We start from the raw sequence: 22,173 nt of genomic DNA, 5'->3' as shown, positions 1-22,173 counted from the left end.
CAGCTGCAGGGATCCCAGCTGCTCCAGGGAACCCCCGGTTGGCTATTGTGGTTGACATTTCAGAACAGGCCCTCTTCATCTTCCTCTTATCTTTGCTTCTGTCTTCACTGTCTACTAGTGAGGGCTAACCCTCCCCACAGGAAATATAATACCTACCAGTCTCTCTTCATCTATAAGCCCAGGGAAGTATTTTACTTGACCTACCTGTCTTGGTCACACACACCCATCCTTAGCTAGAAGGGTGTGGGTGGGGGAGGAAGGAAGAGCGGTGGTGGTGGGGAGGTTCTATGATTACTCAGTCTTGGAAGAGGAACACACCAAGGAGGTGGGTTTCCCAAAGGAGGGGAAATTCTGTTGCCAGGAGATGGAGACAGGAGATGTTGCTATTTTGAGAAGATAAAAATGTCACAATTATCAGTCCAATGTGTGCTATGCCACAAGAGAGATATGTCTGACACGTTCCTATCACCTTCGTGTCTAACATCACACTTGTAGACATTCAAACGTTTTTGATGAATGAAGGACTCAGTTCCTTCCAGCGGGTTGTGGACACTCTCTTCTCTATACTGGCCCCAATTTTTATCAGCTGCTCTCTAGTTCCGTTCGTCGCATTAAAGGTTTTTAATGCCCACATATGATCTTTGCTCTGAAAAGAGTGTCGGAGGGAGGCACAGTGTAAACATCTTGGGGAAACAGCCCCAGAACCACAGCACAGAGTACGGACTACACCGCTGACAAGGAACGGTTCTATTCTGGGTGACCCGTGTGGCCTTGTGTCCAGGCCTTCAGGACACCGAGCCCCCATCCAGGGACGTGACCCCCACTTGGGAAAGCGGCCGGGCCCAGGGGGCGGGGGCACCGCGGGGCGCCAGCCTCAGGCGCGTCACCGGGCACAAAGGCGACAGCCGGGAGGCGGCCGCGGGAGCTGCTCTCCGCTCGCCAGCCACTCGCGATTGCGGTTACAGACCTGCAGCTCCCCTCCCCCTCCGCACCCAGGCCCGCCCGCCCGCCCGCCTTTCTGTCTCCTCTCTCCCTCCGTACTGGCCGGCCCCACTCCATTTCCGGGCTGCGGGTATTTGGTATCGATCAGGGCCGGGGGCGCGGGAGCAGGTGGCTGCGGCGGGGCAGCTGGGCCGCCAGCCGGGTGCGCGGGGGCCCGTCTCCCGTGGCCTTTGTCGCCAGTCCCTGCGCAGCGGCCCGCTCCCTCCTCCGGGCCCGCGCGCTGCTCGGTGGACTTGGCGCCGCGTCGGGCGCTGCTGCTGCTGCTGCTGCTGCTGCTGCCGCCGCTGCGCGCGGGGCCGCGTTAGGTGCCGGCGGCGGCCGGAAAGCGGGCGGCGAGCGGCGGCCAGGACCCCGGCCCAACATGGCTGAAGTCAGCATCGACCAGTCCAAGCTGCCGGGAGTCAAGGAAGGTAGGGGCCGGGTGGGCAGCGCGCGGGCCCCTCCCCGCGCCCGGCAGGGGCGTCGTCCCTTGGGCCCCGCGGCCCTGTCCGGGCGCCCCCCTGACGCTGGCCTGCCGTGGCCCTGCAGGAAATTAAACTTAGGCGCTGCGGTGGGACCTGGGGCAGGTCACTTAGTGGGGTGTCAGCGTCAGGTTTTCCCTGTGTAAGGAGAGGGGGGTGAGGAGCTAGCACCGCCCTCCGCGAGGGGCTGTGCAGACGTTCAGGTTGCACCCCGGAGCCCTCAGTGAACGCCCCGGAGCTGGGGAAATGGGACTTCTTCGTGTCCCTAAAAACCGAGGCCCAGCCTCGCTGGCTCGAAGGCTAGGAAATGGGGAGGGGTTGACGTGCAGCTCCTTGCGGAGCCTTTGTTTTGAAACTTGACTCTGGCCCTCCTTCCCTCTCCGTTTCCTAGCCCAGCGTCGGGCTGGCGGACGTTCCCACCTTCCCCCAGGTTTAAAAGTTTAGTCTGAGCCCTGCCCCCGGCGCGGCGGGTGCAGTGGAAGCTGCTGTGAGCATTTTCGTACAAAAAGCACGGAGCGGGGGGGAGCAGGGGACTGACTCCATGACCTTGATTTTTTTTTTTTTTAATGGCTCCTTATTACTGATGTCCAGGAAAATAAAGCATGATTAGTACTGGTCTGGCTTGGCTACCAGCCAAGAGCCTTTTGACTTCCCTTCCCTTGTTTTCATGGGCTCTCCCAAGACCTAGCATTTTTTTTGTTGCGATCTTGGGGGTGCTTTGGATATTCTTTGGTCCTAGGAAGCATAGACGTCCCAGAATACTACCCAGGTTTGCAAAGGTTGTCTTTGCTGCGGCTGTCACTTATTTCAACTGAGTATTGTGGCTTGAGGTGTCTTGGGAATGTGGAATTGAAAATAAGAATCTTTGCTTTCTTGAAACGGTGTTTCTTCGCGAACTTGATTTGACTCAGAGGGTCTTGCGATGGCTCAGGTCAACTCCCAAGAAAGCCTGACTACTTTCTTTCCTAGAGATCCGAACAGTAGGAGACAGAGTCACTGATTTTATGTGGAAATTTTAAAGGGGCTGGGCCTGGGTCTGTTCTATTGTTCTTTAAAGGATATTAAGAGTTCTGGCCTGAAATCTTAACAGTAGCATTTTTCAGCGTTTCAGTTCCCAGCCTGGCTTTGGTGAAGATCATGGCATTCACGTGTAAATGTCGTTTTCACAGCTGTCAAGACTAGGGAGGCCTGAGTGATAGGAAAGGCAAATCTATGCATTGAAAGAGAGAGAGAGAGAGAGATCTCTGCTGTAGGGTTAAGTGGTCCTTTTGTAGTGTGTGGTGCTTCCTTGAGGGTGGGTGATGACTAGAATGAGAATTGGAGTTCTTGCACAACTTTAACATATAAAGTATTAGTCATATAGTGGTGTGATTTTTTTCCCCTTTTTTTTTGATTTATTGGGGTGACAGTTGTTAGTTAAATTACATAGATTTCAGGTGTACAATTCTGTATGACATCATCTATAAATCCCACTGTGTGTTCACCACCCAGAGTCAGTTCTCCTTCCATCACCATATATTTGTATAGTGCTGTGATTTTGCCCAGCCCCCTCAACATGTCATGACCTGGAACAAACTTGAAACTCATTTTATGTATATACATTTATATTACTCTTAGATTTTCTGGTTTCTAACCAAGACATGAATGATTTATTCTGGTGTATTTATTCTCAAGGGCTTCAACACTTTCTATCTAAAAATACAAGACTTTTCTATTGGTAAACTCTGGAGTTTAACGCATTCAAATTGCCTTCCATTTCACATGTGCTATTTGGCAACCCAGTTTACATAATATGATAAAGTGGTAAGGAAATTCAGTGTGACTCTATCATCAAGTTAGAATTAAATATCGATTGGCTTTGAAGGTGGTCAGAAATTGTTGAGAAGATCGTTGTCTTTGTGAGTGTCCGACTTCTCTGGCTCAAAGATCGTCAAAGGAAATGATATACTACCAACATCCTAAATGGTGATGCAGTTTTTGATCTGGGAAGTATTCAAGTCTAATAAAGTGTATCTTTCTCTAATATAACTCTTAATTATGACCCACTTACTCCCTAACAATCTCTTTGAACCCTAATAAAGGAGAATAAAGCTGGTGCCCATTGAGGGGTGGCATACACAAACACAGACTGTTGTTAATACTGAAACTCCAACTCGGTGTGAAAAGGAAGTTCAGTAATACTTCTGGCACAGATTTTAAAACCCCATTTAAAAAAATCTGTGTCTTCCACTTCTCTTTTTCCGTCTAAACCTTTAATAGATTTATATACAATTACAATTGGGGATCATGGGATAGATTACAATGGAGATTGAGAATAATAATGTGATGGATTTCTACCCCTTCCCACTGAGTTTTCTTTAGGTGGGGGTGGGGCGCCCTGTAACCTTTATTGTGAACATTTCATCAGAGGTCATGGGTAGCAGCTGACATCAGGGAAAGAGAATTTGAAAAATTTCTTTTCTAGGTTAAAATCCAACGTTGGCTGGCTTAGTTTTAAGGCGCTCAAAGATATTCATCATTTGGACAGACCTCTAAAAAAAACAAACTAGGGCAGTATTTTTATCTAGGGAATCTCTCCTAAAATAAGAGACAAAGGGACACATTTGAGTTCACATGTAGGTGAAAAGAATTAAGTCTAACTAAATGTTAACACATATCATTATTTCTGGCTTAAAAAGCACATTTGGAACATCTGCATACTTTTCGTAATAGAATTACTGTTGCCAATTTTTAGAAATAATGCTTTATTTCTTCTGAAACATTTGAGGTTCTATGCAACACAATTTGAAATAATTCCCAGACATTTTTAAATCAATATGTGTATATCTCAAATGCATCGTGCAATATGTGAATGTTAGACAAAGACATAGTCAGACTCCAACAGTAGTCTGAAAGTTTCTTAGATCAGAGCTGGGAATATATTTTTCCTAAAAATGAGCTCTTTTCATCAGTTAACAAACTTAGGTTTTTGGTCAATTTTAGCTTCTTTGCTGAATTTTCTTTCTGAAACACCAATCCCCACTCCCCACTTGTCCTTTCTGTTCTCTGCAGTCAGATTCCCACATCATTACTTAATTTGAATTGTTCACATATCACTGTAATCTTGCCTTTTACTCCATCTAACAGTGGTTTCACATTATCTTAAACTTTTGGTTTAAGAGCATTAGCCTGTCCATCAAAGCCATACCTAGACTTTTTAAAACTTTAACTCCTGCAATTTCCCCCGCTTTTAGCTATGTGGCAGTTATATTTCAATCCTCCCACCTTCTCCCAGTGCCAACCTTTTTTCTTTCCTTTCAGCAGTAAAGCAATTTATTATGTATTTTGTATTCTTACCGTTCTTCAGATGGAAGATTCCACCATCTCCTAAAGTTAGTGGGGTGTATGTGTGCGCACACACCTAACATTCTGAAATTAGTGCAGCTAGTAGCTATTCTGAGAGAATATTCTTTTTCTTTAGTGAAAGACAAAGGTTAATACACTTTCATAAATATACCTAGAAAGCACTAATTCATTTTAGGTTCAGGAAACCCCAGTGACACAATAGGATAAATTAAATTTTACTTTCTATGTTATACCTATCTATGTTGAATGAATTCTATAATTCTGTAAAACCCAGAACTGTAAGGGGAAAGATACTATATTATGTTTGGTGCAATAAGTTCACCAAATACTCCCAGAGGATCTAAAGCATGTCACATGCACCCTAGGCATCTAAGGTGATGGTGGTCTGTGAGATGTGTATTATCTGTCTCCAGGACAAACTCCCTTTCTCTTTTCTTCAGAATTCCACAGGTTTTTTCAGTGCTTTTTTTTTTTTTTTTTTTTTTTTTTTTTTTTAATGAGACCATGACTGAATCTCCTTGAGTTGGAGATTTATGTCTTAACTTTTTTATCCCTCATCTGACTTCAGGTTTTTTTTTTACTTAGGCAGTAAATATTCAGCAAATGGTTGAATGTGTGAATGAATGAGTGAATTCATTAATAGATGTTCCCTGTTGGTTCAGGATTCCTATCTTTGGCATAATTATTTCATATTCCTTCTCAGAGTGTAAGGGCAGAGACTGTTTACCGTGGGTATCACATACTTGTATAATGCCAGTATTAAATTTATAAAAACTTTTTCCTAATGTTTTTCTCATAGGTACCTATTTTAAATAGAATTTATCCAGATAGGTAGAATTAACACAGATAGGTATAGCATAGAAAGTCAAAAAACAAGTAATTCCATGCTCTTCCTTCTGGCCTTAGAGATAATCAATACTAAGAGTAAAAGTTTAATAAAAACATTTTTAAAATTCTATTTTATGGTTTTGATTTTTATTTGAGTTGGAGGTTTAAGTTTTTTCCTTAAGTGCAAAGCAACATTACACAATTGACAGCTGGAAAGAACCTTAGATACAGATTTAAAAAAAAAAAAAATACTGAGGGGAGAGTGTTTGCACAATAAAAAAATGCCCTGTATACAGTGCATGGCCATGATTTTCACTGTGATGGACCGGCAGTCCTACAGAGTTCAAAGAGTTGTAAAGAACCCTCTCAATTCATATGTGGAACCAAAATACTTTTCACACAAGGGAGAAAAAGAATATTTCAGTTTATTTCAACATGCAGGTATGCAATGCTTTGTTAAATTAATCAATGATTTAAAAAAATGGATATAGCTGTTATTTGCAAAATAAAGGTTATTTTAATAAGCATTTCTGAAATCATTAAACGTTTTTTGGTTTTGTTTGTTTTGTTTTAACTAACAGGCACCTAAAGGACTTCTCCTTTGTGGGAAACTGTAAAGTTAATTGGTATTTTAATAAAAGATCTCAGAGTAGAAAGCATTTAAAAAAACTGATCTAGACCAACCTCTCATTTTCCAGGTGAAAATCTGAGAGCCATGTTGGAGACGTGATTTGTACCAAACTACTAAGTCTAAGTAGCTATAGGAACTGGCACATTGGGTTTAGAATTAGGAAAGTTTAAAACTGCCTATTTACACATTACAGTCTCTCACCTCTTTCCTTCCTACTTTGTTCTTTCTCACTTCATATCTCCTTTCCCTCCTGTCACTTCCTTTCCCCTCCTCCTCTTATTCTCTTTCTTTTAAATTATTCCATAGATACATAAGAGCCATTCCTTATGTGTTTCCTGAATACGGTCTCAAATATTTAAAACTATAATGAAAATAAGAAATGACAAGACAATTTCAGATTTTCTGGTTATTTTAGGCATAATGTTTGATATGAAAGTTAATGAGTTAGCATAAGTTTTATTGTATTTCTAATTAAAAATACTTTTTAGGCTTTATTTTGATTGAGCAAATGAATTACTGGGTGAGCTACAGGAGGTTACAATCCTGCCTCAGTGTTTTTTCTACCTGCACAATGCATATCTTCTCTGGTACACTCAGCCTGAAGGGACTAATGTTTAAAGGCTTGGACACTTTAAGAGTAAATGTATTGGGGAAATAAACTCAAAGAAAGCCCTAGGTCATGGTTTTTCCTTAGCTCTTACCTCAATAAAAGCACGGGAATTTTTATTGAGATAAATGAATTTTGCCTCAGTAACAAAAAGCAATATGATATTCTACCTACTGCTCATGAAGATAGCAGTTAGAGAAACCACAAAACTTAAGTAAACTCTGCTTGAAATCCCACTTCTGTAAGTACAGGGGCATGTTTTACAATGAACTACCCTGACTTATAGGGGGGGAAAAACTTACCACAGCAGTAGTTGCAATTTCAGAAGTAGCTACTGGAAGGGCTTTGGGATTAATGTTTATAATTGATAACCCATTTAAAGGTATCCTGTGCTTCAAAACTGTAAAATCAGGATACCCTAGATCTTGGAAAAGACCTACAAAAGATAATTGGTTTTTATATACAGAAGGACTTTGGGGATTATTTAGACCATATATTCCCAGGTGTTTGAATGTAGAAACCAGTGTAAAGATGTTCCTAGATACTACTTTTATAAGGACATGACAAACACACAAAAGAACTGTTTATGCCATCATTTCATTAAAAAACACACACAAATTAAGATTTGCAACAACATGGATGGACCTAGAGGACATTATGCTAAGTAAAATAAGTTAGACAGAGAAAGACAAAGTATAATCTCTATTGTATGTGGACTCTAATACATACATAACCAAGCTCATAGATACAGAGAACTGATTGGTGGTTGCCAGAAGCAGGGTTGGGACATGGGGTAGGGGGTATGAGAAATGGTTGAACTTTTTTTTTTTTCAGTTTAAATAAATTGGAAAAAACCCACAATTGTATATGTTTTAAAATATTAATTTATTTCGGTGATTCCAAAAGAATACATACATATTGCAGAAAAATTAGAATAGTATAAAGAGGAGATTTAAAATCATCTGTAATTCACCGCGCGGTGAGGGTATGTGGAGCTGGTCTTCAAAGATGCCCTCATGCGCCATGCCTCCCAGGATTCACGCCTTTGTGTAGTCTCCTCTCCTTGAACTTGCGCTGCCTCTGACTTGTTTTCCACAGTAGGATGCAGTGGAAGTGATGCAGCGGCTTCCCAGGCTCAGTCACTAGGAGCCTTGTGGTTTCAGCCTGGGTCTTTTGGAACACTTGTTCCTGGCAAGCTCCCTTACGGAATCCAGCTGCCATGCGAGGCGAAGCCAAAACCCCAGGAAGAGCCCACATGAAAGGGCTCTGGTTGGACAGCCCCAGCTGAGCTCTCTGCCTACAGCCAGCGTCGGCTACTAGCAATACGTGTACTGTGCACGTCCAGCCTGGCTGAGCCCTTCCGTGACTACGGCCTCAGCTGCCGTGTTCTGGTGTCCACCTGGGAGACCCATGTGAGGACCGCTCAGCTAAGCCCAGTTGACCCACAGAACAGGAGGGATAATCATACCCTGTTATAAGCCAGAGTTTGTGGTGGTTTGTTACACGCAGCGGGTAACTGGGACAGGTGTGGGCGAATTCCAAAGTAAACTCGTTTAAAGGGGGCGTGTGGAGGCAGCAGAATTGAGACTCTAGGGCCAGGTAGACTTGACGCGCATTGCTGCTTGGTCACTCACTAGCTATGTGACCTTGGACAACGTACTGAGCGACTGTGCACCTTAGTTTTCTTTATTGGTTGAATGGAAGCTGGACGATTTCAAAGGATTCCAGTGACTGGAACAGAGTAGGTACTAAGTAAATACTGGTTTTCATTAAACACACACACACATGCACACACACAAAGATAGGTTGGTTTGCACAGTGTATAGTTGGTAACTATACACTGTCATAAAAACAGTACAAACTTTCTAATCAACCAGAACCAGTATATAAGCAGTGTTGTGTATATATCAGTGTTTCTTTTTTAAATCAAATTCATTGATGAGTCATTTACATGTAAATGTAAAAATTTATCCTTAATATGTAGTTCTGGGTTTTGACACATGTAATAAAGTCTTGTAATCAAAACAACAATCAAGATACAGAACAGTTACATAACCCCCAAACTTCTTTTCACCATTCCTGACGGCCACTGATTTATTTCCAGCCCCTATAGTTTTGCCTGTGCAAAAATTTCAAATAAATGGGATCAGACAATAAGTAGCATCTTGAGTTTGGCTCCCTTCACTTAGCATAATATATCTGATATGAGGTTGTGTGTGTCAGTAATTTTGTTCCTTTTTTATTGCTGAGTTGTAGTGTATGTCTGCACCACAATTTGCTTATCCATTCACTGGTTGTTTTCACGTTTGGTGTGTATAAATAAATTGCTATAAACATTTGCATACAGGTGTTTTTTTTTTGGTTTTCATTTCTCTTGGGTAAGCACCTGGGGTGGGATTAGTAGGTCATAGGGGGTGAATGTATGCTTAGCTTTATAAGAAACTGCTAAACTGTTTTTCAAAGTGGCTGTACCATTTTTCATTCCCACCAGCAATGTGTGAGCTCCAATTACTCTCCATCCTTGCCTGTACTTTGTGTTGTCGGGGCCTTTTTTTTTGTTTGTTTGTTTAATTAAAATTTTAGCTGTTTTAATAGGTGTGTAATGTTATGTTAGGAAGCTTATATTTGCATTTCTCTAATGACTAGTATTGAGCCTCTTTTGTGCTTATTTGCTATTCTTATATCATATGTTAAAATGTGTTTTGTTAAAATGTGTTCTGAACTTTTGCCCTTTTAAAAAAGAATTGGACTGTTTTATTTTTATTGGATTTAGAGAGTTCTTTACATATTCTGGATTCAAGTCTTTTATCACTCGTGTGCAAGCGCACACACACACACACACACACACACCAGGGGTGCCAAAAAAATGTATACAAGTGGATGCTTTGGTCAACGTTGCTCAGACAGTAGTTCGTTGTAATCAGAAATGTCTGGGCGCTGATGGTAACCACTTTGAGTACCTTTTGTAATTGCAGAAGTCAAATGTGACTTGTATTCATCTTTGGTATCGGTATATATTGAGTATTACAATTTTCATTCTGTTTTCCTTTTTTAAAATGTGTATACATTTTTTTTTTTTTTGGCTATCTCCCCCTCTCTCTTGTTCTCTCTCTCTCTCTCTCTCTATATATATATATATGTATATATTTTAGTATATTTTAATATTTAATACATATTTACCATATTTTAAGTAATATTTTAATATTATTTTAATATAAGACTGGGTCTTTATAGTATAATATAATATAATACCGGGTCTTATATTAATATTTGCTTCAAAAAACGCATTAGAGCTGATGGTCCGGCTAGGTCTTATTTTCGGGGAAACGCGGTAGCAAATGTCAATGGTTTTTAAACCTTGATGCAACATGAGCATGATGTGGGGAGCTTTACTTATGAACACATTCCTGGCCCTACTTGATATCAACTGAATCTCTTAGAGATAGTCCCAGAAATCTGTAGTTTTTATACTCAGATTATACACTTGATTTTACACAATGGATATTTGGATTATTTGGAGAATATTGTGGTCACCCTACTGTAGGGATCCTACCTTACTCTCATTTCTTAAGTTTTTACAGTGGCAACTTCTTCTCAGTGTTAAAGAATGAGTGGCTTTTTTCTTTTCCCTCCAGTAATTGAAATTCGTTCCTCTAAAATAGAGACCTGCAAATTACCGCCTCTGGCCCAATCCAGCCCACCTACTGCTTGTTTTTACATAGTAGGGAAGTTGAGAATAGTTTTTACATTCTTTAATGATTAAAAAAAAAGGTTGTTTTGTGATATGTGAAAATGATATGAAATTCAAATTCCAGGGCCTATAATTAAAGTTTTATTGGAATATATCCTTGCTCATATGTTTACATATTACCTGTGGCTGCTTTCATGCTACAAAGGCTGAGATGAATAATTTTGGCAGAGACTTTATGACCAGCAAAGATTAACATTTTTCCTATGGGGTACTTTATAGGAAAAAAATAGTTTCTGTTTGACCCTTTTCAGTGAAATTTTTTAAAAACTTGCTTATTTAACCTTTTTTGATACTTCAGTTATCACTATGAACAGCAGTTGTAAATTTTACTTAGTATAGCGGTGCTATTGGGGACTGTTGTTGATAGAAGTCTTATGATAGCATATTTTATTTCTGTAGTGAATTTTAAAATATAGACACATATTCTGCTTTTCTTATTTCATTTTATGTGTACTTTATATACATTTCCAGGGACTTCAAAATCAATTATCTAGGTAGAAATTTTATGTAAAGTAAAAGTATGCCATATACCAGCTTCCAGTAAGAGTTTGTTGGGCTTCCATGAGTGAAGTACATGAGTAAACAGATTCAGCTTTTTAAAAAAAGTTTGCTTTTGATTTTTAGCTTATTATTACTGGTTCTCTTCAAAACCTGTTATTGACATTTGTCTTCTTGGAAACTTGTATCAGAAGTACCTAAGCTGATTTACCACTAAACTTTGAAGGATTAGTGCATTTCCGGTCCTGATACAGCTCCTCAATGACCAAATACCAGGGGGAGTCTCCACTGGACTTTTTTGGCTTTTATTTTTCTAATGAGTCATAAAGGCTGAGTCATTTTCCATTAACCTTACTGCAGGACTTTTACTGCATGTAGTAAAAATGTGAATGACTTATAAGGAGATCTTTCCCTCTTCACTTCACCATCAACAACAAAATTTGTTTTCTTTATTGATTATATTCGGGACTCCATGATTTACTTTAAATATTATATTCACTAAGTTTTGAGCAGCACCTTCTTACCAAATACTTTAAAATATTAGCTTTTTTTTTCCTTTCATATTATGAGATTATGTAAAATATAAAACATCAGGATGGGCAAATACTGTCAAAGAGTCATTTGGGAAACCTAAAGTACAGAAAGAGAAAAAAAGGACTCAATATCCTTGTCTTCCCATCTGTACATCAGGAGTTTTGGCCTAACATTTGGGCCAGCAGCTATTTTGGAGAGCACTTTTCACTCAGTGTCTGCAGTTACAAATCTCTCTGTGGCTATGTCTGCAGACAGTTTCTTATCCTGTCAGTGATTGCTGGATTCTAACTTGACATGTCTGCTTCTATTGTTTTCCCAGGTTTCCGTGGTCAGACCTCATGATTTCAAATTAATGTATCTACAATGCATTTCTTCCTTTCGTTTTATAGTTATCTCATTAAAGCTCAACTTTGAAAGAGCTGATCTTTGAAAGATCATTTTGGCTCTGCATGTATGTTGGAGGGGACAGACAGAACAGGGGTTTAGAAAATGGTTAGGGAGCTGTTGCTAGACTCCACTTTACCATACTTTCCACATCCCTGAATTCCAGGAACTTGGTTTCAATGGCACTTCAACTCCCAAACTAGGATGACTACTGAGAACTAAAGGCAGGGATATTAAATCATTTATAGACCAAACCTGGACACTGTGTGAGTAAAAAGGGTGATTCAAAAATTTCACCAGAGTAGGTGTACACTGCTGCCCACTGAAGGAGACATTGCTGAAATACCACAGGCGATTGGATATGTAGTGTGATGTTTTCATTGGCACCTAAAACCTAAAGGGCACCTGCCTCCCCATAGACTGCCTTAGAGGTTCTTAAGTTGTTTTCTATTTCATAATTGATTACTAAATGAAACATGAAATTTGTTCTGCAGAATGTAGTAGGAATAAGGCTTTTATGATTCATATTTGGGTTTATCAAAATTCTATTTTTATTTATTAGTAGGTTTTCTTTTCATTCCCTCTTTATGGGTTCTCTCCATATATTCCCCTCAAATGTGGGGAGCAGATATTAAAATGTGGGGAGCAAATATTGATTTGTGCCATTGAAAGGATTTAAGAAATGCACACATTTCTGATTTCCCACTTATTTGGCAGTACGAAATAGGACTCATTTTCTTTTTCATTTTAAATAGAGTGGGAGGCTACCTTTTTACTGTATATATTTCTGCTGTGCATCTTTTCAGTAACTGAGCTCCTCCTAGAATTGTTTTACAGTGTTTTCCGTACTTTACTGATACATTAACTGACACATCCAAGTTGAAATGAAGCTTGCAGTGTAAAATTTATCTTTAGCACACTAACTTCTTTGTAAAGGGAAGTGTTTTTAACCTAGGCATCTCGTTTCATATTTCCTCTTTACCAATTATTAGCTGTAAGGACTCAGAAAATACTCAGTGTTTCTGAACTTCAGTTTCCTTACCTGTTTATTGGAGATAATATTGTGATGAGAGTTAACTCAAGAAATGAGTATGAAAACGTTTTGTAAAACACAGTGGTATTATTCAGTTTTCTTGATAGTGCTATTCAAGTTGCTCTGTGGTACTCCTACTTTTCCTTCTTCCAGATGATTGTTTCTGTGAGCCCTCATGCTCTGCCTGGAATTTCCATCTACACTAGCCACCTCCCCAGCCTCGCTCAAATGCTGATCTTCTGTTAAGTCTACCCTGCTTCTTTCCTGTGTGTGTCTTACTTAACTCACATTGAAGTACTTCCTAATGCAGCATGTCGTATTCTCTCTGTTGATCTATCTATTAGTTCTCTGTCAAGCAGACAGGTAGCAGACTGATCTCAGTATTACTTGGGGATCCTTACACATAGGAGATACTCCAGAAAACTTGTCTGGTACTCTGACAGCTTGCGCTCAGTGGGGCAACTGACCTGTGCTAACTGAACTAACAGCTCTAGAATAAGAGCTGTGACCATTTGCATGAATTCACTAAGGTAGGGATAGAGGACTAGCAGCCAGTCACTTTTACTTTTTTGTGGTGTGAGGTTTTCCCATTTCTGAGATTTCTGTAAGATGTTGATTGGTGTTGAGCTTAACTCAAGGCTTAAATGCCTCGTCTCCTTTGGAGACAATGATCTTATCTGTTTACAGATTGATTTTCATTATGTAAGACTCTGTTAATGTGTGCACATTTTCAAGGACTGATATGGTGTAATTTTGTCACTGTTACTAGAAGATCTGGTTACTTTCTTAGATGGTGTTGGGATGCATTCAGGACTTTTATGTTTAGAATTTTCTCCTTTAGATTTATTTTTAGACAAAGGGGACAAGGTTCTTACAAAGTTTTAACTAAACAGATTAAACATAATATGTATTTTTTAAGTTCTTTATTATAAGGTGAGCTAATTGTGAAGAATCAGAAAGTTTGGGGTTGGAAACTATAACGATGAATATACAGATTGCAAACTTGGAATGGTTTATGATCAAAAGAGTGGGAAAACATGAGGAAATGATTCAGCTCAAGAGTTTTTGATTTGGAGATGGATATGTTTAATTTGTACTTATTTTAGAATAGTTTTCTAAATTTGGGCACACTGGCCTTCTTTCAGCTTCATGTTGTATGTTAGAAGTTAACACTGTTTTAAAAACATACAGTGCTACAAAAAATTTATACCTATAGATAGGTATTATATCTGTTTTTTAAAAATAATCAAAATAGTTTTGATTTTCAAAAACAAGTAGGTGAATCCGCTAGAGCAGAAAGGTTTTTGGACGGGTTTTCTTCCTGTTCACAGATGGAGGCTACCCCTGATTTTCTTTCACTTCCTTTGCAGGGAAAATACATAACCAAGTATACTGTAGGGTGTACTGAAGCCAGTTTCAGTAGCAATATTGAAATAGAGAAATAGAGAAATCCGACTTCAATAATTTGGTGATCTTCAGGAAGCCTTCTGAATATGGAAGGTATTCACCTTCCCAGGTTGTACTCTGATCATCTGGCCTCAGGTAAACCTTTTAGTACACGGCACAGTCTACATTTGTATTCGTTAGACAGTAAGGGACTGATAACGTGTTCTCATTTTACCCTGATGCTGAAGGCTATATGAGAACTACTGGTTGAAAACAGGAAAAGTCTGATACCTTCTTATAAGGTATCAGATTGAACGAAAGGTTATTTTAAGATTAATTGGTGGTTAAAGCTACTACCATGTTTCCCCAAAAGTAAGACCTAGCTGGACAGTCAGCTCTAATGTGTCTTTTGGAGCAAAATTTAACTATTTTACTATAGGACCGGGTATAATATAATATAATACTGGGTCTTTATTAATTTTTGCTCCAAAAGACACATTAGAGCTGATTGTCCGGCTAGGTCTTATTTTTGGGGAAACAGCGTACTATACAGAATGGATAGAAGCAGATGTTTGCCATTTTGTATGATAGAAATAGTAAAACAAGCAGCATCAACGAAGAAAGCAATATTTGGTGCAGGAGGAAGTTATTAGCACAACAGTCATCCTATATGGATAGTCTTTCATTTAGGCTGTGATTATAACATTTTAGATGACATACTTGTATCCGAGAGAAATGTGTATCACTTATACAAAATCAACTACATTTCATACAACCCTATATCTAAGTTGGATGTGTTCTTAAAGATATTTGGACTCTTTCTTTACAGGTCAGGACATTGAGGTTCTGATTGGGAAAGTGACTTGTCAAAGGTCACTTGGTGAGCTGCTGACAGCCAGAACTAAAATTCAGACAGGTATCTGGAATTAAGAACAGGGTTCTTTGTACTTTAGCTTGCTATAGTGTGCTAGAATAAAGCCATTATATTTCTATAAACTGGGTAAGAAATACCCACCTTTCTTACACTAGAGATACCAAAATGTCTTTGTGGATCTGGCAGAAAGCTTTCATTAGAGCAACTCAAAGAACAGAAATCAGGAAAATTCATCTAGGCATGCAATAATTTGAATGTTAATATGTTGTTTAGATTTTGACTGGCTGTACTTCTACTCAGTAGTCTACCTTCCTATCATTCTTGATGGTGATTCTTCTATTTTTGTAAACTGTAATTATATGACCTTCACATAGAATTCTATTTTGCTTTCTAATCCTGGACATTCAACTGAAAAAAGTTTGGGGTGGTAGAGCTTATGAAACAGTCTAGACGTACTGATTTCCCTTTCATTCACGACCACAAGATGTATACGACACATGTTCTCCCTCAGTTGGACATAAGAGGTTAGAAAGAACTATAGAAATTCCTTTTCAAGAAACATTTCCATACATTCATAAGAGGAAGTGTTGATTGCATATACCATTATAGATTCTATACCAGGAAAGTAACTAGGTCTGTGCTAATTGGTGACTTAGTGGAACCTCACTAGAGGAAATACTTAATAGAAAACAACTAATTATAAGAACTTATTAACTCTGATGATGCGGATAATAATAGGTTCAATTTATTGAACTTACTCTTATTGAGTAACACATGTTTTCTTTGGCCCTTCACTTACCTAATTTAGTCACCACAACATTTATCTCATTTTATTTTATTTTTTAAGTTGAGGATTTTTTTTTTGCTAGGATGTCATTCAAGTTTTTGAAAGGGAAATGATAGAAGCAGAATGATTCCATAGGAGGCTGAGTTCTGAAATTGTTCAAGGCAGCACCACGTCCTGGTTAAGGACGCCAGCTCTGGAGCCTGGCTTACTGAAGTCACTTCTTGACTCTGCCAGCCATTAGCTATATCTTTTTATTATTTAAATATTTTTCTATTTTCCAATTACAGTTGATATACAATGTTATACTAGTTTCAGGTATACAACACAGTGGTTAGACATTTATGTAACTTACAAAGTTATCACGCTAATAAGTCTAGTATCTGACACTATAGATAGTTATTACAATACTACTGACTATATTCCTCATGCTGTACTCCACATCCCCACTATTTTGTAACTACCAATTTGTACCTTTTAATCCCCTCCCCCACTGGACCCATCCTCCTGGTCCTGCCCCTCAGTCCAGCAACCATCACACTGCTCTTTGTATCTATGACCTTGTTTCTGTTTTGTTTGTTCGTCTATCCTGTTCTCTAGATTCCACATAAAAGTAAAATCTTATGACATTTGTCTTTCTCTGTCTGACTTACTCCACTCAGCACAGTACTCTCCAGGTCCATACATGTTGTTGCAGATGGCAAAAAAATCTTTTTTAAAAATATGGTTGAGTAATATTCCATTGTATATATGAGGTCCAACAGCTAGGTTCGCGAACTCATCCTAGAAAAAGTGCTACATACCCCGTTGCTGGATAGCATTATGGTCACCTTCGAAGTGCTCCCCTTGGGAAGCTATGCACCAACACCAGTGCCTAGTCCACCCTTCAAAGCAATTTTGGAACTCTTTTTCTGGAATGGCCATTAGAGTTGTCGTCATATTACCCTGGATGTCCTGAATGTCATCAAAATGTCTTCCTTTCAATATTTCCCTTATCTTTAGGTAAAGAAAGAAGTCATTGGGGTCCAGATCAGCTGAGTAGGGAGGGTGTTCCAATAGTTATTTGTTTACTGGCTAAAAACTCCCTCACAGGCAGTGCCCTGCGAGCTGGTGCATTGTCGTGATGCAAGAGCCATGAATTGTTGGCAGAAAGTTCAGGTCATCTACTTTTTCACGCAGCCTTTTCAGCACTTCCAAATAGTAAACTTGGTTAACTGTTTGTCCAGTTGGTACAAATTCATAATGAATAATCCCTTTGATACCAAAAAAGGTTAGCGGCATCGTTACAAGTTCGCAAACTTAATTGTCAGCCCTCATACGCACCACCTCTTCTTCATCCATTCATTCATTGATGGACACCTGGACGCCTTCATACCTTGGATGTTACAAATAATGCTGAAGTGAACATGTAGATAGATGCACATGGCCCTTCGAAATAGTGTTTTGGGTTTCTTTGGATAAATACCCAGAAGTCTGATTACTGGGTCCTTGTTTCTAATTATAACTTTTGTTTTAAAGTCTGTTTTGTCTGGTGTAAGTGTTGCTATCCCAGCTTTTTTCCTTCATTTCCATTTTCATGAAATAACTTTTTTTCCTTCCCTCTACATTGTCTGCGTGTGTCTTTCAATCTGAAGTGAGTTTCTTGTAGGCAGCATGTGTAAGGATTTTTTCTTAGCCATTCAGTTACTTTCTGTCTTTTGATGAAAGCATTTAACCCATTTACATTTAAAGTAATTGCTGACAGAAATATACTTATTACCATTTTATTCATATTTTTTATCTTAATTGTCTCCCTCTCCTCCTCCGCCTCCGCCTCTTCCTCCTCTTCGTCATTCAAGAAATCCTCCTGAAATTTCTTGTAATACTGGTTTGGTGATGATGGATTCCTTTAACTTTTTCTTGTCTGGGAAGCTCTTTATCTCTCCTATCTAATGCTTTGCTGGGTAGAGTGATCTTAGTTGTAGGTCCTTGCTTTTCATCACTTTGACTATGTCCTGCCAGTCCCTTCTGGCCTGCAAAGTTGAGAAATCAGCTGACTGTCTTATGGGAGCTCCCTTGTAGGTAACTAACTGCTTTTCTCTTACTGCTTTTAAGATTCTCTTTTTCTTTAACCTTTGGCATTTTAATTGTGTGTCTTGGTGTGGGCCTCTTTGGGTTCATATTGTTTGGGACTCTGCACGTCCAGGGATTGTATATCTGTTTCTTTTACCAGGTTAGGGCAGTTTTCTGTCATTATTTCTTCAAATAGGTTTTCAATTCCTTTTACTCTTTCTTTTTGTTCCGGTACCTCATCATGCAAATGTTGGTTCTCTTGATGTTTTCTTAGAGGCTGCTTAAACTAGCCTCATTTATTTATTTATTTATTTTTGATTCTTTTTTTCTTAATGCCATTCTGATTGGGTGTTTTCTAAAGGCTACCTTATTTTCCAAATTACTGATTTTATTCTAAGCTTCATCTGATCTACTGTTGACTCCTTCTGGTATATTCTTCATTTCATTTATTATATTTCTTATTTCTCACTGGTTCTTTTTTATGTTTTTTTTAATCTTCATTTCTAATTGTCCTATCTGTTGAAGTTCTCACTAAGGTCATTGAGCATTTATTATTATTTTCTTATTGGTTTCAGGTGTACAAAGCAATGTAATAGACATTTATACCCCTCATAGAGTGATAACCCACCCCCCAAACTACTACCCCTACGACATCTTATATAGCTGTTACAATACCATTGACTATCTTCCCTATATTGCACTCCACATCCGTGATATATATATATATATATATATATATATATATATATATATACACATATGTATATATACACACCTCTCTCTCTCTCTCTCTCTCTCTCTCTCTCTAGTTGACATTCAGTATTATTCTACTTCAGCTCAGGTATATATGCATTGGACACAATCTATGAAGTGATCCCCCTGATAAGTCCAGTCCTCCTCATCTGGCATCTTACATGATCCTTATGACATTGCTGATTATACTTCTCATACTGTATTAACTACCAATTTGTATTTCTTAATACCTTCCCCTTTTTCACCCTGTTCCCAACCCCATTCCCATCTATCATCTAGTACCTACCTGGCACCATACCTAGTTATTATAATATTGATTATATTCCTTATACTACCCTACGTCCCCATGACTACTGTGTAACAGCCAATTTGTACTTCTTAATGCCTTCTCCTTTCACGCATCCTTATCCCCCCTCCCATCTTAAAGAAGTCCCTCTCAGATTCCTTGTAGTATTGGTTTAGTGGTGATGAACTCCTTCAGCTTTTTCTTGTCTTGGAAGCTCCTTATCTGTCCTTCAATTCTAAATGATAACTTTGCTGGGTAGAGTAATCTTGGTTGTATGCCATTGCTTTTCATCACTTGGAGTATTTCCTGCCACTCCCTTGTTGCCTGTAAAGTTTCTATTGAGAAATCAGCTGCTAGTCTTATGGGGGTTCCTACTTATTGTAGGTAACTAACTGCTTTTCTCTTGTTGCTTTTAAGATTTTCTCTTTGTATTTAACCTTTGGTTTTTTAATTATGATGTGTCTTGGTGTGGGCCTCTTTGGGTTTATCTTGTTTGGGACTTTCTGTGCTTCCTGGGCTTGTGTGTCTATTTCCTTCACCAGGTTGGGGAAATTTTCTGTCATTATTTTTCCAAATAGGTTTTTAATTCCTTGCTCTCTCGGTTCTCCTTCTGGTACCCCTATAATGCGAATGTCGGTGCATTTGCTATTGTCCCGGAGGCCCCTTCAATTCTCCTCAATTTTTTGGATTCTTCTTTCTTTTTGCTCTTCTGGTTGGGTGTTTTCTGCTACCTTCTACATTGCTGGTTGGATCTTCTGCTTCATCTAACCTATTGATTCCCTGTAATATACTCTTTATTTCCAATATTGTATCCTTTATTTCTGACTGGTTCTTTTTCATGGTTTCCATCTCCATTTTTATGCTTCCTATCTCTCTTTTGAAGTTCTCCCTGAGTACATTGAGCATTCTTACAACCAATGTTTGGAACTCTGCATCTGATAGATTGCTTATCTCCATTTTGCTTACTTCTTTTGCTGGAGTTTCGTTCTGTTTTTTTTTTTTTTTTTTCATTTGGGACATGTTTCTTTGTCTCCCCATTTTGGCTGCCTCCCTGTTTTTGTTTCTATTTATTAGATAGAGCTGCTTTGCCTCCTGGTCTTAATAGAGTGCTCTTATGTGGTAGGTGTTCTGTGGGGCCCAGTGGTGTAGTCTCCCTGGTCACCCTAGCTGGGTGCTCTAGGAGTGTCTCTAGTGTGGGGTGTGTGCGGCCTCCTGTTGCAGTTGAGCCTTGGTTGCTGTTTGCACATCAGTGGGAGGGACTGACCCTCTGGCTGATTAGTTGTGAGGACTGGCTGTGACTATAGTGGAGGAGTTGTTGTGTAGGTTCTGACCCTACAGTGCAGAATTGGCTTTGGCAGAATTCTGGTGTCCGCCTGTTCTGCTCTTTGGGTGTGTCTATTGTGAAGGTGGTTGAGTGGTGCTCTGGTGTGGTGCAAAGCTGTCCACTAGGTGTGCTGGATCTAGGTTCTCTTGTGAGGGATTCTGTTGCAGTTCAAGTTCAACCACTGCCTGTGCCATGCCTGGCGCCGCTTGGTATGAGCTACAAAGTGATCTCCAGATGGTTGCCACTTGCTCTGGGCTTGGAGGATTTTGGGAGTGGCTAAGTTGTGAACCTAGGCAGGCTGCCATTAGTGCCAGCAAGAGAGATGGGACATGCCGAGGCCACATGCTGCTTGCTGGGGCTTTCAAAACTTTGAGAGATTTTAGAAATTTCCATAGCATGAGCCAAGACAGGACTTTTGTGTGAAAAAGCCCCTGGAAATGGCTTGGGTATGCCTGCAAGTTGGGTGGGACAGGGTCTCCAGGAGTCACCAGTGTGGGGAGACCGGTGTTAGCCAGTTGATGGAGACTCAGGTATGATAGAACTGTGTGGGTGGGGGGAGGTCTCAACAAAGGAACAAAATGGCATCTGCCCGGGGAGAGCTGCCCCGCTAGCCCTCACACGGAAACCACACAACACAACTCCTTCCCTTATGTTGTCCCACTGATGGAGCTCAGAGTGAGTGAGTCCATCAGCATGTAAGTCTGCACAGGCTCTTTAAGAGGGACACCTGGGACTCCAGTCGCTCTCCATCTCACTCAGCCACAATCTCTGCTGGTTTTCACAGCCAGAATTTATGGGGACTTCTCTTCCCGGCACTGGAACCCTGGGATGGGAAGTCTGATATGGGGATGGGACCCCTCTCTCCTTAGGGGTGACCTCTGTGGCCAAGGAATCCCTTCCAAGTTTTAACCATCACACGAGGGTATAGGACAAGCCCGTTCACGTCTCCACCCCTCCCACCAGTCTCATAGTGGTCTCTTCTGTCTATCCTTAGTTATAGGACTTCTTTTCAGCTGGACTTCAGGCGATTTTTGATGATGGTTGTTCTGTAGTTTAGTGTGGTTGTGAGAGGAGGTGAGTACAGCATTTATCTACCCTGCCTTGTTGACAAGAACTCTAACTATCAACATCTATCTCATTTTACAGATGAAGATCCTGAAGCTCAAAGACATTATATAACTTGCCCAAGGTCTTTTGGCCTGTAAATAACAAGTATTTGAATCCCGATCTGTAAAGTTGTTTTTCTTCTCAGAAATACTCTTTAAACAATATACAAAATCAAAACCAACAACAACAACAACAACAAATTACCTCTTTAGATACTCCGTTTACTTTTGTATTACTGAAGAAATCTCATTTACCTCCTTATTGTAGTTTACCACTACATTTCAGTTTTTGTTTTTCTGATAACACTAGCTGAGCTTCCGGTTTTCTTTGGGAATAGAGAACCATCAAAAGTCCACATCTAACTTAAATACCACTAGGATGAATATAAATTTCCTTCTCAAAAATAACACATTAAAATATCCTCTTTGATGGACTACATAGAGAGCCACAGTGGTTGACAGTTAAAATCTAGACACAACTCCCTGTTGTCTGCCTTGGAATTTTCTGGTACTTTGAGACACAGTCTAGCTTCT

The 22,173-nt window shown here is 39.7% G+C and overlaps 1 protein-coding gene across 2 annotated transcripts in view; it reads left to right on the top strand.

The window, feature by feature from the left end:
- The first annotated feature begins 773 nt into the window (after positions 1-773).
- CCDC50 (coiled-coil domain containing 50) overlaps positions 774-22,173 on the top strand; it is a 77,825-nt gene continuing 56,425 nt past the window's right edge. Inside the window, exon 1 of one of the 2 annotated variants that reach the window (XM_081028638.1) lies at positions 774-1,412. In XM_081028638.1, the coding sequence (XP_080884764.1) occupies positions 1,364-1,412 (49 nt within the window). In that variant the 5' untranslated portion in view covers positions 774-1,363. The remainder of the gene's footprint in view (positions 1,413-22,173) is intronic. The other variant, XM_081028637.1, reaches the window with a different exon arrangement.

This window comes from Rhinolophus hipposideros, assembly GCF_964194185.1.
Source record: "Rhinolophus hipposideros genome assembly, chromosome: 2".
NCBI classification, from domain to species: Eukaryota; Metazoa; Chordata; class Mammalia; order Chiroptera; family Rhinolophidae; genus Rhinolophus; species Rhinolophus hipposideros.
This window is presented reverse-complemented; position numbering and strand designations above follow the sequence as displayed.